The following is a 19,377-nucleotide window of genomic DNA, read 5'->3' as shown; positions in this document are numbered from 1 at the left end:
ACAAAAAAAAACTGATGAAAATTGGGACTGATCAGGAGTGGCAATATATCAATAAGGGCCGCCACGCTAACCATTCTTTGCTTTGCAAGGTACCGATGATTATGACCCCCCCCCCCCTATTTTTTTTTTTACAATAATTGTTTCAACGAACCCCTCTCATCCAAAATGCCCCCCCCCCAAAAAAAAAAACAAAACAAAAACATGTGTTTGAATTTTCTTGTTAACTTACGTCGCTTCCTAACTCTGTCGTCTTTTGACGTTTCGGGATCCCCGACAGATAATTAATTACAATCATTTTTAGCTCACCTGAGCCAAAGGCTCAAGTGAGCTTTTCTGATCAAAATTTGTCGTCGTTGTAAACTTTTCACATTTTCATCTTCTTCTCAAGAACCACTGGGCCAATTTCAACCAAACTTGCTACAAAGTATCCTTGGGTAAAGGAGATTCAAGTTTGTTCAAATGAAGGGCCACGCCCTTTTCCAAGGGGAGATAATTATGAATTAGAGAAAAATAAATGGCATTATTAAAAAATCTTCTCAAGAACCACTGGGCCAGGAAAGATGAAACTCATGTGGAATCATCCTCAGGTAGTGTAGATTCAAGTTTGTTCAAATCATGACCCCCAGGGGGTAGGGTGGGGCCAAAATGGCCGATCAAAGTTTTACATAGGAATATATAGCAAAAATCTTTTAAAATCTTCTTCTCAAGAACCACTGGGCCAGGAAAGATGAAACTCATGTGGAATCATCCTCAGGTAGTGTAGATTCAAGTTTGTACAAATCATGACCCCCGGGGGTAGGGTGGGGCCAAAATGGCCGATCAAAGTTTTACATAGGAATATATAGGAAAAATCTTTAAAAATATTCTCCTCAAGAACCACTGGGCCAGGAAAGATGAAACTCATGTGGAATCATCCTCAGGTAGTGTAGATTCAAGTTTGTTCAAATCATGACCCCCAGGGGTAGGGTGGGGCCAAAATGGCCGATCAAAGTTTTACATAGGAATATATAGGAAAATACTTTAAAAATCTTCTTCTCAAGAACCACTGGGCCAGGAAAGATGAAACTCACGTGGAATCATCCTCAAGTAGTGTAGATTCAAGTTTGTTCAAATCATTAGTTAGTTTCATTCGATGCGGAAGAGGGTGTTAAACCGAACCCAATACCGAAAACCGCTTTAAAATTGATGCATAAATGACTTTTTAGCGTTTGATTGAAGTATTGTTGGAACAATGAATTTTTTGACTGTGACGTCATAGTGGTCTCTTGGATATGCGGAATGAATCGTTACTAGGAGTGACGGGATTGAATTCTTGAAATGACCATATCTCGGTCATTTTTGGTCGAATTTGGTACTTGAAACACTTATTTGACTCAGAATTTTATGCTCTTTCAGATGGTGTAGTTCATTTTCTAATACAATGTAAGCCAAATTATTTGCCTGGGCGCATGCCTCTACAGAGCGTATTGATAAGACTAGACGTAGGGCTGTGTAGAGAATTGTCACTGTGACCAGACAAGAGCGCAGACCTTCCAAACTTGGTAAGTAGTGTACAAAATACATATACATCTAGGTGTCCGAGATATGATCTGTGATTGATTTGTCGCTTAAGGGGGATAAATTTGAGATTACTGGGCCTAGGGCAAAAATGATGGAAGTAAAATAAGCTGTATAGGAGACCCTTATTTTGAGGTTATTTGAAGTGTCGGAATATTGAAAATAGTTTCATTCGATGCGGAAAAGGGTGTTAAACCGAACCCAACACCGAAAACCGCTTTAAAATCGATGCATAAATGACTTTTTAGCGTTTGATTGAAGTATTGTTGGAACAATGAATTTTTTGACTGTGACGTCATAGTGGTCTCTTGGATATGCGGAATGAATCGTTACTAGGAGTGACGGGATGGAATTCTTTAAATGATCATATCTCGGTCATTTTTGGTCGAATTTGGTACTTGAAACACTTATTTGACTCAGAATTTTATGCTCTTTCAGATGGTGTAGTTCATTTTCTAATACAATGTAAGCCAAATTATTTGCCTGGGCGCATGCCTCTACAGAGCGTATTGATAAGACTAGACGTAGGGCTGTGTAGAGAATTGTCACTGTGACCAGACAAGAGCGCAGACCTTCAAAACTTGGTAAGTAGTGTACAAAATACATATACATCTAGGTGTGCGAGATATGATCTGTGATTGATTTGTCGCTTAAGGGGGATAAATTTGAGATTACTGGGCCTAGGGCAAAAATGATGGAAGTAAAATAAGCTGTATAGGAGACCCTTATTTTGAGGTTATTTGAAGTGTCGGAATATTGAAAATAGTTTCATTCGATGCGGAAAAGGGTGTTAAACCGAACCCAACACCGAAAACCGCTTTAAAATCGATGCATAAATGACTTTTTAGCGTTTGATTGAAGTATTGTTGGAACAATGAATTTTTTGACTGTGACGTCATAGTGGTCTCTTGGATATGCGGAATGAATCGTTACTAGGAGTGACGGGATGGAATTCTTTAAATGATCATATCTCGGTCATTTTTGGTCGAATTTGGTACTTGAAACACTTATTTGACTCAGAATTTTATGCTCTTTCAGATGGTGTAGTTCATTTTCTAATACAATGTAAGCCAAATTATTTGCCTGGGCGCATGCCTCTACAGAGCGTATTGATAAGACTAGACGTAGGGCTGTGTAGAGAATTGTCACTGTGACCAGACAAGAGCGCAGACCTTCAAAACTTGGTAAGTAGTGTACAAAATACATATACATCTAGGTGTGCGAGATATGATCTGTGATTGATTTGTCGCTTAAGGGGGATAAATTTGAGATTACTGGGCCTAGGGCAAAAATGATGGAAGTAAAATAAGCTGTATAGGAGACCCTTATTTTGAGGTTATTTGAAGTGTCGGAATATTGAAAATAGTTTCATTCGATGCGGAAAAGGGTGTTAAACCGAACCCAACACCGAAAACCGCTTTAAAATCGATGCATAAATGACTTTTTAGCGTTTGATTGAAGTATTGTTGGAACAATGAATTTTTTGACTGTGACGTCATAGTGGTCTCTTGGATATGCGGAATGAATCGTTACTAGGAGTGACGGGATGGAATTCTTTAAATGATCATATCTCGGTCATTTTTGGTCGAATTTGGTACTTGAAACACTTATTTGACTCAGAATTTTATGCTCTTTCAGATGGTGTAGTTCATTTTCTAATACAATGTAAGCCAAATTATTTGCCTGGGCGCATGCCTCTACAGAGCGTATTGATAAGACTAGACGTAGGGCTGTGTAGAGAATTGTCACTGTGACCAGACAAGAGCGCAGACCTTTCAAAACTTGGTAAGTAGTGTACAAAATACATATACATCTAGGTGTGCGAGATATGATCTGTGATTGATTTGTCGCTTAAGGGGGATAAATTTGAGATTACTGGGCCTAGGGCAAAAATGATGGAAGTAAAATAAGCTGTATAGGAGACCCTTATTTTGAGGTTATTTGAAGTGTCGGAATATTGAAAATAGTTTCATTCGATGCGGAAAAGGGTGTTAAATCGAACCCAACACCGAAAACCGCTTTAAAATCGATGCATGAATGACTTTTTTAGCGTTTGATTGAAGTATTGTTGGAACAATGAATTTTTTTACTGTGACGTCATAGTGGTCTCTTTGATATGCGGAATGAATCGTTACTAAGAGTGACGGGATGGAATTCTTTAAATGATCATATCTCGGTCATTTTTGGTCGAATTTGGTACTTGAAACACTTATTTGACTCAGAATTTTATGCTCTTTCAGATGGTGTAGTTCATTTTCTAATACAATGTAAGCCAAATTATTTCCCTGGGCGCATGCCTGTACAGAGCGTAGTGATAAGACTATACGTGGGGCTGTGTAGAGAATTGTCACTGTGACCAGACAAGAGCGCAGACCTTCAAAACTTGGTAAGTAGTGTACAAAATACATACACATCTAGGTGTCCGAGATATGATCTGTGATTGATTTGTTGCTTAATGGGGATAAATTTGAGATTACTGGGCCTGGGGCAAAAATGATGGAAGCAAAATAAGGCATATAGGAGACCCTTATTTTGAGGTTATTTGAAGTGTCGGAATATGGAAAATACTTGATACACTTGTTTGACTCAGAATTTCACGCTCTTTCAGATGGGTAATTTTATGTAAGCCAAATTATTTCCCTAGGCTCATGCCTGTACAGAGCTAGTTATGAGTGCGTTGTATAGAGATCCCTTCTCTTTTTTTATATGGAACATTTTAAAAGTTTTTTTTTTTTTTTGCCCATTACAAAATATATATTCTCATATTTTTTTAAGAAATTCATGTTGGATATCAGAATAGAGACGCAGTTTTTTTTATAAGAATCTCTACCGAAATTCGAGCAATCATATTTTTTAAATGCTTCACATAGCCAAACCATCCTTTATATTTGATTACGCTACTAATATCTGGCTCGGAAATGTGACATTCCTAAAACATAATGATTTGAAAGGTTCAGATATCTGTATGGTGACCCTGTGGCTTTCTCTTGATAATAAGATCTGTTCTGTAGTTTGATTTACCCATTAGATCGATATGTAAAAAGCTATTAAGACCCAACATTTTAATGTCGACCGACTAATCAACTGTTGCCAGTACTCGGACGAAGATGGAGAGTAGATCAAATTAAAGAAATTGACGACCAACGTAGAAAAAAATGACTAGTCCGGTAAAAATCAAAATTTGATGTCTGAGAAAAATAACATATTGCGCAAGAAAAAAAAATAAAGAACGTCCGCTAGTAACCAGAAAATCTCAGATATATTTTTTTTCAATTGCATTCCAATTAGACAATCTTTCGGGATATTAAAATGAAAATGCAGTTGAAATTTATGAGGATGCTGCTGACGCAGTATTTTTTTTCTCAGACTCGCAATTTCTAATTATAACCCCCAACGCCTGCACTAATTATATGATTTAAATAATACTTAAAGTAGCAAGAAATGCTTCCACCTCATTAAACGAATTGCAAAATCAATTCTATTTTTAAAGAATTCGTTTTCCTTTTTAGAAATAAAAACAGAAGGACTTTTAAAATTAGGTTTGGATTTAGAATATTATTACAAAAATAAATGTTTGAATATGCAGACTCCGTAAAAGTTTTCGCATGATATATTGAAGATTTGCAATGCAATGTCACAATGAATTATAAACGCTCGGTGTCGTCCCAGAGCTATTATTCAACATTCTCTTAAATTTTAGATATATGGCTTGGGAAGAGAATCGGTTAGAAACAGTAAATAACAGTATATAATTCACATTCAAAAGTTTACATTGTTATATGCATAACATTATGGAAATCACTAGCAAACTTCATGAAAACCAATAAAAATAGAATGAAATTGTAAATTGTTTTTCAAGCATATTAGCATATTTATTTCTTGAGCGGTAGATATTGTCACTTGCATTTTCTGTTCATAACATAATTTGAAAAATTTCAAACCTACGTAGTGTCTATTTTGATTAAGCACTATACCATTAAACATTTTTACCTGCAAAACATTTATGTGTAGCAGAAATGAGCTTTAAAAATTATACAACGTCTTCATTTTTCTTTTCTTTTCAACAAAACTGTGGAAAGGAACGTCAGAATTTGCTTCGTGTGCTTCTTGTCGTAATAGGGTTTAAGGAGGGGGAAAGGTAGACAATTTAGTATGTAAATAATGCACGAAAATGGTGTGAAGAAAAATCAATCATCATTTAAACAATGCTTGGCTTTGTTTGTTGACAAGGTCAATTTTATCATAAATTGACAAATAAGAATTTCCATACAGATACATGTACTAAATAATAGAGTAAACAAGGAAAAATTAAGTAATAAATCATTTGAGAAAACGAGATATATTATTTAGATAAATAAATTTATTGACATATATTGATGCCAATAATGATGCCATGATAGGTGATAATATTTTGCTATGCTGCAGATTGTCAGACATATTAAAAACATGTAGGACGTAATGATGAAACGGAGTACAACAATTCACATTCATTGTGATTAAAATGGTACTTTTTCCTATAAAAAATTTATAGGAAGAAAGGATCAAATTTTTTTTGTGTTCGACAAAAGTTTTTCTGTACTCCATTTTTTTTTCTACGAAGTAACGTTAACTACATGTATGTATAACACTTTGATCGTCTAAATCCAAAACATTTGAAACATATCTTGAAGAGTATTTACAATCTTTCAATCTATTAAGAAACCAATATTCTTTGACCAAAACATTTATCCTCAGACAGTAAGCACTGAAACAAATTAACCAGAATATAATATTAAGGATATATATGAATGAATATTCTCTGTTGTTCTATTTTTTTTGGAAACTCAACCAAAATTTCATAACTATGGTAACTGGAATGCGAAATAATGTATACATAACAGAGATTCAATTCTACACGATGCGCGTACACTGAATTGTCTTAGTAATACTTGTATTTGATAACATCAAAGAACATTGTCTCCTCTTTACACAACATCTATTGCCTGCGTGGGGTGCTTAAATGGAGTTACCCTGGGTAATCGTAAGGGCTGTGGTGAATTACAGATTGCCTGAAAAAATGAAGAAAAACGATTCAAGTGGAGAATTTCAAGAAATAGGAGAAAAAAAATGGAGATTAATTCAATGATTTGCGTTTCTTAGTTGGCTTTTTTGTTTTTACAAACAATTGCAGATGCTTGTTAAACGAACTATATATTAAAAGAACTCTTACCGTCGTTTTGGAGTGATATCGAACTTTCTAGTAAGGAAATTCTTTTGTAATTTAAAAAAAAATATACAGAATTTTAACTTTCGTCTCCTAAATCCTAACATTTGAAAACCTTACAGTATTCTTTTAAAGCTATGGAGGCAAATACCTGTGGACATCGTCTTTTGCACATTTGGGCTCTGTAATCCAGTTGTATTGGCTCTCCAATAATAATTTCGAAACTTTCAAGTTTTGCTCGTCCAGTAAAGAAACCTCGATAGCTATGCTCTTCATTGGAAATAGACATCCCATATCGGTCGATTGTACTTCTAACTGGACATCTAAGAAAATGTATTAACATTTAGTGCAACATATTAAAGAATTATCTAGTGCTTTATAATCATTTCTTTATAAAGGAAATGTTTTCAGTTAAAAAAGTATTAAAAGTTCGAAGGTCCTACAAATGGGCATTGCGGGTACATTTCAGTAAATACAATATGTACTTAGAATCCTACTTAATAAAAACCTCTGAAACAGAATTCTTTTTCTACATAAAAAAGTAAACTTTGAAAGTAAAATTTTTATCGTAAAAATTAAATGTAGCTGATTGATTATTAAAAAAACAAATCTTTACACGGTTTATCAGGTAAAAGGTATATTAACTGAACTGTATTCAAACTTAATGTTTGCACAGGAAGAATAAAAAATGATTGCTTTGTTTTAACTTTTGAAACGTTATCATTAATATGTATTAACAAGAAACTAAATAGTATATGCTAAATCATGACCAAAGCAATTTATTTGAGACAATCTGAAAAATGCTTACCCATTCTCAATTAGTTTAAGGGTTCTCATCATTCCAGTTTGTTGATCAAGAGTGTATGCTTCAAGATAACTTACTCTAGTACCCCCAATGTCTATGTATGCAAAAAATCAAATGACTGTACATGTGGAGAAGACATTTATTGTAAGCATTTATGACTTAATTGGAGATATCCTTTTTGAACGAATAAATTTACTTGCATCTCTTTAAATATGTTAATTAACGTATCAGAATGTTAAATATTTGGTAAAATCAAGATTCAGATATAATGCATAAAGACTTATAAAACAAATATTGCGGTAAAATATATCACTTTTAAAGCAAGGCTGATATTAAAGTAGGTTTACACATTTACAAAAGATATAGGCAACTCTACATCTAACACAGTTAGCAATTAACACTTATTTGAGTATGGTCTACAAACAGAAAAGGTCAACACTCACCTGGATTTTTGCCACTACTATCTACATTGAAAAAGAAGATATCGCCTCGCGGAACCTGTTGAAGACGTCGATTGTTATCGTTTGTCAACCTTACTTGAAATGGATTCATTTCCTTTGTTACATCAACTGGGTTCTCGCCAATTTTCCTGCAACGAATTTCATTTTAGCTTTGTTTAAAAACTATTTACTGAATTTCTATTTAGCTAGAAAATATTTCCAGAAGTTATGAAGTAATTTTATTTTAAGTATCGCAAACATAATGTTTACTTTTATCTCACTTTTCTCCTATTTGATTTTGGTACTTGCCTTGATTTATAGACACACGTCACTTTATGTACTGAATCTGACATGCTAAAGAGACCTTTGTGATGCGCGGTAGCTACATCTACGTCATAAACCGTGTCCCCTGTCTGAATATCAATAGAGATTTACAATTTTTGCCATAAAACTACCTTCAAGCTGTTAATTTTTATGGTTCACATTATTTTTGCAGATCTTTTATGTGATCATTGATATTTGATAAAGTATTTAAATTTGACAAAACATAGCACACAAGTCATTTATCATGAAAAGTTCTTAAAAATGTTTTCGTTAATTAATTTTGTTTTGTTTAAGTTATAAGTGCACAAGATCAATAAATATCACCTTTTCGTTCATAGTTTTTGTCAATGAACAGGGTGAAATGGCTCGGAGGGGGACCTCTAACTCATACATTCTCACACCTGGGACGTCTGTGACCATTTCTCTCAGCTGGCATCCGAACATACTCTGTCTCAGATACATTTCTCCTTGGAACGAAGGGGGACGAAAGCTTCGAATCTTCATTGAGTTTAAACCACATTCAGCACTAACTGCAACGAAACATCAAAATACGTCAATTGAGAATTGAGAATTTTCTTAAATGTGCTGTAGCATTCATTTATTTTACATGAAAAGTTTTTACATTTAAATTATTGCATTAAGTTTTACTGTGAGGTTAAAAAAATATGACCAAACGAGTGAAAAATTCTCAATGGGGACGTTAAGAAAGATAAAAAAAACTTGAATGCATTTTATTTTACTACGAAAACATTCTTATCAACAAAGTCACATTATACAGTCTAAAGCGATTTTGTAGTGCTTTTAAATAGGAAACTTTGAGGACTTTTACTGTAAAATTGTCCATTGTTGTAGAGGCTCTAACGTATGACTTACGAACAGGGATTTCGCATTGGGAACCAATAAAACCATCTGTGCAGTAACATAATGTACTACTATAGCAGATTCCTTTGTTGAGACAAGTGGCCCGACAGTCTACAGAACTTGAAATAGTGGCTGCAACAAAAGTGGAAGAATGACACGATGATGACACACAAGTTGTTGATGTGAATTCTACGTGAGACAAAGGCGTTTCTTTATAAAATTTAGTTTAAATATCTTATGGAACCAAAGCAAAACTAAATCAAACATTTGGTCTTAAAAGCAGAAATCTTAATTAGTTATTGAAATATTATGCTTTTTAAATGGATATAATAAACAATTGATTTTTTTTTTCAGATTAAAGAAAACTTTAAGGGAAATTTAGGAAAGTAAATGCACACTAATTGTGTAAAAATAAAGTTGTCACGTAATGAACTTTTCCTTCAGAATCCATCTGTTATGTAATTTCCCCCTTTCTGTTGATGTTTATGCATGAAAAATATTTTTTCTAGAAATTAATATTTTGCTGAAAAATGCTCCATGTTAAAAAGATTGAAAAAGATTATATTTCACAGATGCCAAAAACAAAATGTATCATAAGATTTTGTGCAGTTATATGCATTTATATTCTAGTTTCATATAAATTTGTCAAAAAAAACTAATCTGCTTTCAGAACAATGCATCATCCATTTGAAAAAAAACATATATAACAACAAAAAAAGTTTTATGCTGAAAATTGTCAAGAAAATGTTTCCTGTTTTCTTGACAAATTTTACCTATTTCAGAAAAATGAAATAAAAACTGTCTCTTACAAGAATCTAGTCCACAATCGTAGCCTTGAAACCCAGGAGGGCAATTACAACGACCAAAGTAGTCACACGGGGCGTTATTTTTACAGTTGTATCCAGGATTCAGACAATTAAAAGATGCAAGACCTGAAAAATATAAAATAGACTACCTATAAAATAATGTAGACTTATGTAAAAAAGGGTGGCAAACATTTTCCATTGAAAATTTTAACTTTGCGACAAAATTTTTAAAATCTGAGAAAAAGGTTTCATACAATAACAGTAGTTGTTGGCAAAATAAGAAAATTTAGGATTAAAAAAAGTTTCCAGTCAAGCAAAAAATAAATCAATCGACCAGGTTGACTTTCTAAAATATTTTCATTCCGTTTCGATATTTGGTACTTGTATGTCGTAGAGATAAATATAATGTATTGGCTGAAGAGACACCGTGGCGCACAAACGGGAAAATTGACAAACGTACAATTTTTGTAAGATCCGTGTAAATTTTGTTCAATTCCTGAAAGTGTTAGGTCTCATAAAATCACAGGTTTCAGAACCATAAAAACCTACTTTTATGGGGAAAAAAATATAGTAAAAGTAATTTCAGTTTGCCCACGAAAATGTAGCTTAACTTCGTTACCATGGTTACCATGGTCTCATGTAACAAAGAATGAATGTAGGTAGTCTGAGAATTTTGAGACTCTTAAAAAGTTATTAGAATATATTTTTCACCTTTGCATGCACAAGTTGAATGTTGTTTACAAGTTTGCAAGTTTGAGCTAAAAATATAAGTGGCGTGACCGTGACATACACGAAATGGTAGGCATAACCTTTGTTTTTCTGGCACTTATATTTTGAAGTCTTTTCTAAAGGAGGGGATAATAAAGGATGGGTTATCACTTGATAAGGTGCTAAGGAAACTATAGCGATAAAGGATATAATGTTTTCAAACTTTACGAGAGAAAAACAATATATTTCATGATAAAAGCAAAGAAATCAAAATTATATATTAATACTTTTCTTACGTTTTGCACAAACTGAAAGGATTAAGAAAAAGAAAAGAAAAAATAACTGTCAGTAAAGAAAAAAAATCTAATACATCACCAGTACATCAAATGCATAAAATTTTAATTCCAAAAACTGTCAACTCTTAAAAGTTAATGCATTTAATCTGTACAGTAATTATGATTTACCTAAGCTACTTTACGCTCGACAGAACTTTTTATTTTATGAAAACATGATTGTGGCTTTAAAGGTTTTAAAAGTTGTGGACATTATGCAGTTAAAAAATTAGAAATAAACGTGGTTATATGACAAACTATGTTTGTGAATAGCTTTGTACTTACCAACTGCAAAGCAGAATAGGAAAACAAAGGGACCCAAAGGTGACATTTTCTATGAAAATTAAAGAAAAAAAATTTTTTGGTAAAAAAGTAAACGAATTAAAATAAAATTATTGTAAATTGCTTTAATTTATCATAGACCCTCGACAATCGTGCACGATAAATGACATTTGTTATCCTTAAGTTAGCATCCATTTAAATAAAGAATATACGACAAATTAAAACAAAAGAATAATATTTCATAGAGATGATAGAAAGTCACCAGGGAAATATATATTTTTTGTTAAAGAGATAAATTTGAATTCTTAGATACGTACCAAAAAATAAATATTTGATTAATATGAAAAATTTTATTCTATCATCACTTTCAGATTTCATAGTTTCCATTCTATAAATTTTGCTTTTTTTATTATCAAAAGTGATTACTGATTTTTTGTCTAATTTCGGTTATATAAAAGCATTCATTGTGCTTGACAAAGTGTCGTGATTTTAGAAATTTATGTTTAAAATGCGGCTTGTTGGAAGATATGACCAGTCCAATCCTACTACTAAACCATTTAACAAGAGTTAAATTTGCGTTCAAACATTAGTAAAGGTGTCATTTCTGCGTTTTGTTTGCTTGAAGTATTTCGTCCGTAAATTCGCCCTCAAAATTTATTGAAAAAACTCGCAGTACTTTATTGTAAAATCAATTCACTTATTTCATTGTTTTTTAATCTTACCTCAACTGTTACAATCTTTAGAGAAACAGAAATTGAAAAAGAAATTGTGAAAATGATAATATTCAATTTCTTAAGGTAAGTCCAAATACATGATCACAAGTAATTGTTTTCACACATTAATTGTGCAGTTCTATGTAATATTAACCTTTTTAAAAGATTCCAAATTATATTCAAAGGAATACGATTTGAAAGCTTATATTTTAGATGTATACTTTCTTTAAAAATATATTTTAAAAAAAGACAGATATTGCAAAATGAAATAATATTTCTTATGATTACATGTACATCCTCAATAAAGAGTTCGTCTTGATATTTAAATTAAAGTCCTATAGTACCATTGTTGGTATGTAATTATTGCTTTCCATTTTCTTTAATAAACTAAACTCACCTAAAAAATAAAAAATGAAATAAATACGTTTTAATTCTACTTTCTAAAGACTTATATCCCTCATATAAGTATATTTAAAATAATTACCAAAATTGTAATTGTTTTGAATTACTAAAAAAAATCACCGAAGGTCAATTTTTCAACATTCAAGCAGTGATCTATGTTATATTTGAAAATATTAAATGAGTTATAGAATAGCGTAAGTCATTGACTTCACATAATGTTGTTAATTATGAAAAAGATCCCTGATGTTATTATAAGACTCGAGATCTACTCTTGTATGCGACTGTCGGGTATCTACATACAGCAACCAATATTACAAAAATAAGCTTCTATTTGTTGTAAGTTAAGCCAACTAAAAACCTTCAATTATGCTTAAAATACTTTAATACTTACCGTAAGATAACATTCACTTATGGAAAAAATTGAAACACTCCCTTCTATCAAATCAAGACCCTCTTAAATATTTCTTATGACCGTAGATACGTTACCCCAAAATTATTAATTTATGGATGAAACATATGAATTCATCAACCCCAAAAGAGATCAGAAGACTGCATGGTCTTGTATTCTTTCAACAAATGAATTAATTATCTTTTTTTTGAGTTTTGTTTTAAAAAGAAATTAACAATGAAATAAGAAATGGTTAACTCTCATTAAAGCAAGAAAGCTTTTAATCGAATTGAGTAGTCAACTTTTAACTGATTGATTAAACAGAGTTCTAACATTTACCAAATGTAGAAACATTTGCTCTCAGATCATAGCACTGTGAGATATTCCGTTCCAGTTTAGATTCACTCATTTTGAAGACATCTGTTGGTGATGTTAATATTAAAATATGCAGTGGAACTTCTGTTGTGCAGAGATTTACAGAACTAATGGAAACGATGAAACGACAGTTCTTATATATGTAGACACTACTTTGGTGGCTCTTAAAGTATGTGAAATCCCTGACGCCTTGCGATGATGGTGTCTGAACGTCCCATCAACCACTACCAGGACCCAACAGATGGTTCATGTTTTCAGGCAACAAATGTTACATTTTACAACTGTATCATTTGTTTGCATCTCTTAAAGAGTTTAAATTCACTCTATTAGCTTGTATTTTGTCTTGTCAAAGCGTGACACATAAAATTTCTCAAGAAGGATCTGTGTTTATTTATAATTTATTAGCTTTGAAAATAAATAATATGATAAAAGAAATTTTCAACATTTTAAGATCAAAGAGTTTTGTTAAAAAAGAAATAAAAGTAAGACTACAATAATTTCATTTGTTTTACTTGGAATCTCAAGATTTCATTAATTTTTACATAGTTATATGCAAAAAATCTTTAAAATGCAGATGTATTTATACGATTGTAGAATACGGGGCAATAATGTTATTAGAGCTTAGTAAAACCATCCATTCCTCTAGTGTTTATATCATTGTAAATTGTTTTGAGTAATTATTAATTAATTAAAAAAGTATCTGCAATATTTAATTCCTTTGAAACTTAATTCGTTTCATATAATTTTTGTTTCTTTTGGAACACATAAAAGGTCAAGAGTCTACATTTTATTATGATAATATATGAAAAGGCAACTGTATAAGATGGGGTTTTAGTGTGTTGTTAATATGTATTGTCATTTTCAGAAAATGGCAATTCACATATTTTATTTTGTAATGTTTCATTCCAGAAGGGGGATGTATATATCCATTTTGAATTGAAATAAAATTTGAACAAGTTCCATTAAAAAAAACTTAAATGAAAAATTGTTTCAAAACAAATATATAAAGTACACCAAAATTGTTACATTATCCAGAGACGGCTTGTGATGCACTTCCTTTTCTTGTCTGAATTAAGAAAAACCAAAAACCATTTTATCACAATCCATTTTGAGTTATTTATTCTTTATAAATGTATTTATTCCAATTGCAGCTCATAACTGCCAGATGCCATATCAACTACATCGTATAAATATCAAATATGGTGTAACCGCTTTCTCTTATAGAATTTTCATTCGTAATCTGCATCATTTGGATGCAATTAAAAAGCAATAAAAATTCATGATTCCATTTTTATTTTATTAAGGTTGCAATGACAATTTGTAATTTTGACAAAGTACACGCGGTGCTAATGAGAAAAGTTACAGAATCCTTCAAATTAATAGAATTAAATAACTTACAAAAGTATTTTTAATATGACTGAAACGATAATTACTCGTCGTTAAATGTCTTAATAAAGCAAATTTACCTCTGAATTATGTTGTTTTACTGATTAAACAAAAGTTTGTTTCATTTGAACTCGTAAAAGAAACCACAATATCTTAAGAGAATGTCTAAGATGCAAATATTGTACATACACTATTTAAAGCAGCACAGTCGATTTTAAATGCAATGGGAAACTGATCAAGTCGATGTAAGGGTCGGGTTCATTTATTATGTTATGTGTTAGCTCACTTGAGCCAAGGCTCTTTTCTGATCGAAATGTGTCCGTTGTCTGTCGTCGGTGTTATCGTCGTCGTCGTAAACTTTTCAATTTTTCATCGTCATCTCAAGAACTACTGAGTCATTTTTAACCAATCTAGGCAAAGAATATCCTTGAGTAGAGATGATTCAAGTTTGTTCAATTAAATGGCCACACACCCTCTTCCGAGGGAAGAGATGACTAGGGAATAATGAAAATAGAATCTGTGTATTTTTTATCTCAACAAACAGTTGGTGAGAATAGATGAAACTTATATGAAAGCTTCTTGACATAATGTAAATTCAAGTTTGTTCAAAACTTAAACATCAGAGGTATGTTAAGGCAAGAATGGGTTTTAGATAAAAATATATTTGAAATATTTTTAGAAACCCTCTTCTCAAGCAAAGTTATATATGCTATATTGATATTGAGACATCCTCAAATAGTACAAAATTCAAGCCTCCCACCCCAATTCGGCGGGGCCACAATAGGGAATCCAAGTTTTAAATTGAAATATATAGGAAAATCTTTTAAAAATCTTCTTCCCAACAACCACTGGGCCTGAAAATCTAAATCTTGTGTGGAAGCATCCTTGGGTAGTGTAGATTCTAAATTTTTCAAATCATGACCCCCGTGGGTAGGGCAGGGGCACAATACGGAATCCAAGTTTTACATTGAAATATATAGGAAAATCTTTAAAAATCTTCTTCTCAAGCACCTTTGGGCCAGAAAAGCTGAAACATTTATGTAAGCATCCTGGGGTAGTGTAAATTCTTAATCGTCCAAATTATGACCCCTGGAGTACATGTAGGTTGGGTCCCAATCGATATTACAAGGGGGATCTGTTAAAGAACAGCATGGCCAAAGTAACTCATTTGAGCGATGTGGCCCGTGGGCCTCTTGTGTTTATAAACTAAAATTATTTACTTAAGTTCTTCACAGTATGAAGAAACGACCAGTCCAGTTATTCAAAGATTTAAAAGGAGAAGGTACATTAATCGAACAGTGATGTCAAAAAATCTATTAACAAAACAAATTTCTGAATAGGACGTAGAACACGAGCCCCTGGATATTTCACAGAAATGGGATCAGTGCATAAGAGGCTTACTCCTTCGAGGTCCATGATCCGACCCCTGGGATTTCCAGGGTTCCGTGTTTATTGATCTCTTATCAAATATTTTTGTGGGCTTTTGTCTATTTTGCTTCTTAAATGCTTGAACGATGATTGCTGTTACACATCAAGATGAAAACAAGCACTATCATGTTATTACAATGCTACTGAATACATATACATGTTATATAAAAAGAAGCACGATAAAGTACTTACGAGAGTTTTGTTTCTTGATTTAAAATTTATATTTTGTAGAGGTTGTTAATAGATATATTAATACAGTCTCCTTTTTTCTGGGGAAGGGGAAAGGGCTAAATGTCAATGTTAATTTTTTTAATGCTAGAAGTGGATTGATTGATTGACTGTATGTATTTTATTACGTCCTATTCTAGAATATTTTACTTATATGGAGACGTCACCATAAACTGTTGAAGGGCTTTTGTTTTGACCTTTACTCGGCACGTATGTCCATTGATCAGGTAGGGATCTTTATCGTGCGATTCGAACTCACGGCCATCCGAACACGGAGCGAGCACTCTACCGACTGAACTGCCAAGACGATGGGTGGTTAACGTAGAGAGTGATTCACTACCAAACAAATCTTAGCTCATGTTATTAATGTGCCTGATTTATTACCACATTTTACCTTAACTAAAACACGCTGTGATGCAAGACATATATTGGACTAACTTTTAACAAATAGATGGTAATTTCGTGTATGCCCACATTTCAAATTAGGTATACGTCATCTTTAATAACCTCGATCGATTTTATTTTGGGATAACCAATAAGAATTCGAGAGCAAGGTTGAAGATACTGTAAATGAATATAATGTTTTCTTTACTTTTTATTAGAAATTGAATAAAGTTTGTATAAAAAAAAACCCCTACCAATTTTCACTTTTTAATTTTTGTTTGTTCAATTAATTAGTTTTTTTTCCTTATTTTTGTTGTAAGGACACAGTTTTAAAGTAAACACACGGACCCCTCATTATCTAATTGCTTTTAATATTTCACTGTTAGATGGTATAAATTTGTAGCAGTTATCAGTGTAGATTTTTCATTAATCTGAACATACTAAAGAAGGCAAAAACAATCAATTTGATACATTATTTTTTAAAAAATATATAATTGCCCTTTTAACATATTTTTAAAAATAATGGACTTTATACTTTTTGAAAGGAGAGTTGAAAATCATTATGAATAAATATATTCGATTCCTTCGACAAAATTCAAAACAATTTTGAAAACCAATGAGATTAGAGAGCATTCCTGTAAATGAACATAATGTTTTCACTACTTTAAGCATTTGTTTTGCTTAAAATCAAAAAAGGTGTCAGGTGTTTATTTGTACAAATGTTTATATGATATCATTTAGTGGATAAAATAAAAATACCAATTTTCACTTAATTTTAAAGTTTTTTTTCTTATTTTTCAATCACATCCTTGTAAATTAAGCGAGATTTTTCATTGAAACTGAGGAAAGCAACTCAATATACATTATATTTTTTTTTTAACTTTTAAGCATATGAAACACTTGGTTGAAAATCATTATAAATAAATTATATTCTTCGACAAAATTCAAAACTTAAAAACAATTAAATTGCCTGAACACATTCGTATTAAAAATCAAGATGTGTTTGCGAAACACTGATGTCCACGTATGGCAGCTTATGACGAGGATCGAAGATTCACAAATGCTTGTCAAAATTGTTGGTATCCATGGAAGTTTTTGTCACAAGGAAAATGCTTGTGAACTATGAAAGCCTTAACACTAACGCTTTATCAGTTATAGTCAAGGTTTAAGTTTCTTAAATGAGACAAACTCTAAGGTCAAGAGGTCGAAAAGTTTTATACCAACTGAGAGGTCTTGTCACAGTGAATACACATACATGTGTATGAAGTATGAAAACCCTTGTGCCAACTATTCAAAAGTAATAGCCAAGGTAAAGCTTGGTAATATTTTGTTAAAGTAGGTCAAACTCCAAGCTCAAGTAGTCAAATTTGGCGGTACCCTAAGAAAGGTCTTATCACAAGGTATACACCTGTGAAATATAAAAGCCTTAGCCCACCCCTGAAAGATTATGACCAACGTTAAAGTTTTTGCGGACAAACACATTAATAGACAAATGGACCGACAGGTTGACGGAAGGCCATGGCAAAAACTATATACCCTCGAATCTTCGATTACGGTGTCATAAAAACAAGCAATGTAACAAAGATCCAAAGAAAATGTTGCCCTCTCATAAAAACATCAGCTTCAAAATGAAAGAGAGGGCTATATCATGCAGCATTTATAGGTATTATACAGAGCCGTTATGTACAGTGTAGTTGATTAGTCATTGTAGATAAACGCACGTTCCGTATTTTATTTTGGTCGTACATTTTGGTTAAACAAAAATAAACTTACATAAAGTCATGGTCAGCTTATTAATTTACATACGTCATTCTATTGACATAATTAACATATCTTCTCTATCTTATAGACAGTAATTACAGCATCATGAGGGAAAAAAGGTGGTCCGCATTAACTCAGACAAAAAGTGGTAACGTCAACCTTTTATTGTTATGGGAGAATTATGAAAACCACACGTGAAAATACTAAACAACAGATCGTATGATAAATTCCAAATGGTAGCTAACCACAATATTATTTAAAACCTTATTTTTTGTCCAAAATGAAATACATTAATAAATCAAAATTATTAATTATCAGAAAAATCAAAGTAAATGATAATAAATTCATCTTCGTGTAGGAAAATCACGATTTAACCTTTGATTTCATTAAAAGAATGAAAGTTTAACGACACGCAAATTATAGGAGTGGTAACTATTCATATACCTATTACAGATCAACAGTTGTTTTTTCATTAAATGACCATATGACTTTGAATGAAATATGAAAAAATTTCAATTTTTAAAGAGTTTTTCTTTTTAATGAAAATTCAATTTTCAAAGTGAAGGTAAAAATGAATTCGCAAAAATCTGTATCGTTGTCAAACAATTTTTCAGAATCAATTTTATGTCTCCATAAAACATTGTAGTCTTATAATCTAGTAGTATGAATAATGATTCAAAATTAAAAACATTCAAGGTGGGCAAGAACACTTCACTTATGTGAATAAAAATCATTTACTTGCAGTTCTACCAGTAAATTAATGCATTCACGTTTGAACTATTTCAAAAGTAGACATATACCATTAGGTAACTATATAAAAATAATATATCTTATCAAAACACAAAAAGCGAACATACCTACTATGTCCAACGCTACTCCAAAGGTGTTGGGGCGACCAAATAGGCTAATGAATTACTCCTATGAATCATTTACATATTCACCATTAACATTTTTTCTTGCGGTTCCAATTTAAGTGTGGATATCGAGATTGAAT

The 19,377-nt window shown here is 32.1% G+C and overlaps 1 protein-coding gene and 1 long non-coding RNA gene across 2 annotated transcripts; one reads left to right on the top strand and one right to left on the bottom strand.

Moving 5' to 3' along the window:
• Positions 1–2,002: 2,002 nt before the first annotated feature.
• On the top strand, positions 2,003–3,291 carry LOC134237831 (uncharacterized). Its single transcript, XR_009985883.1, has 3 exons — positions 2,003–2,141; positions 2,596–2,741; positions 3,196–3,291. It is a non-coding gene; the product is annotated as an uncharacterized LOC134237831 (long non-coding RNA).
• Positions 3,292–5,897: 2,606 nt separating this feature from the next.
• Positions 5,898–19,267, bottom strand: LOC134237815 (EGF-like domain containing protein 2). The gene is made up of 10 exons (XM_062719963.1): positions 19,245–19,267; positions 11,322–11,370; positions 10,000–10,122; positions 9,203–9,322; positions 8,654–8,859; positions 8,315–8,418; positions 8,009–8,154; positions 7,569–7,659; positions 6,912–7,083; positions 5,898–6,605 (listed from the first exon to the last, which is right to left on the bottom strand). Exons 2-10 carry the CDS (start codon positions 11,365–11,367, stop codon positions 6,522–6,524), a joined length of 1,092 nt encoding a protein of 363 aa, XP_062575947.1. The 5' UTR covers positions 11,368–11,370; positions 19,245–19,267; the 3' UTR covers positions 5,898–6,521.
• Between the last annotated feature and the right edge of the window lie 110 nt (positions 19,268–19,377).

Source organism: Saccostrea cucullata, unplaced genomic scaffold (genome assembly GCF_032062105.1).
Source record: "Saccostrea cucullata isolate Sc308-1 unplaced genomic scaffold, CSIRO_AGI_Scuc_v1 ctg454, whole genome shotgun sequence".
Classification (NCBI taxonomy): domain Eukaryota; kingdom Metazoa; phylum Mollusca; class Bivalvia; order Ostreida; family Ostreidae; genus Saccostrea; species Saccostrea cuccullata.
Note: the sequence above shows the minus strand (reverse complement) of the source record. Positions and strands in the feature narration are given on the sequence as shown.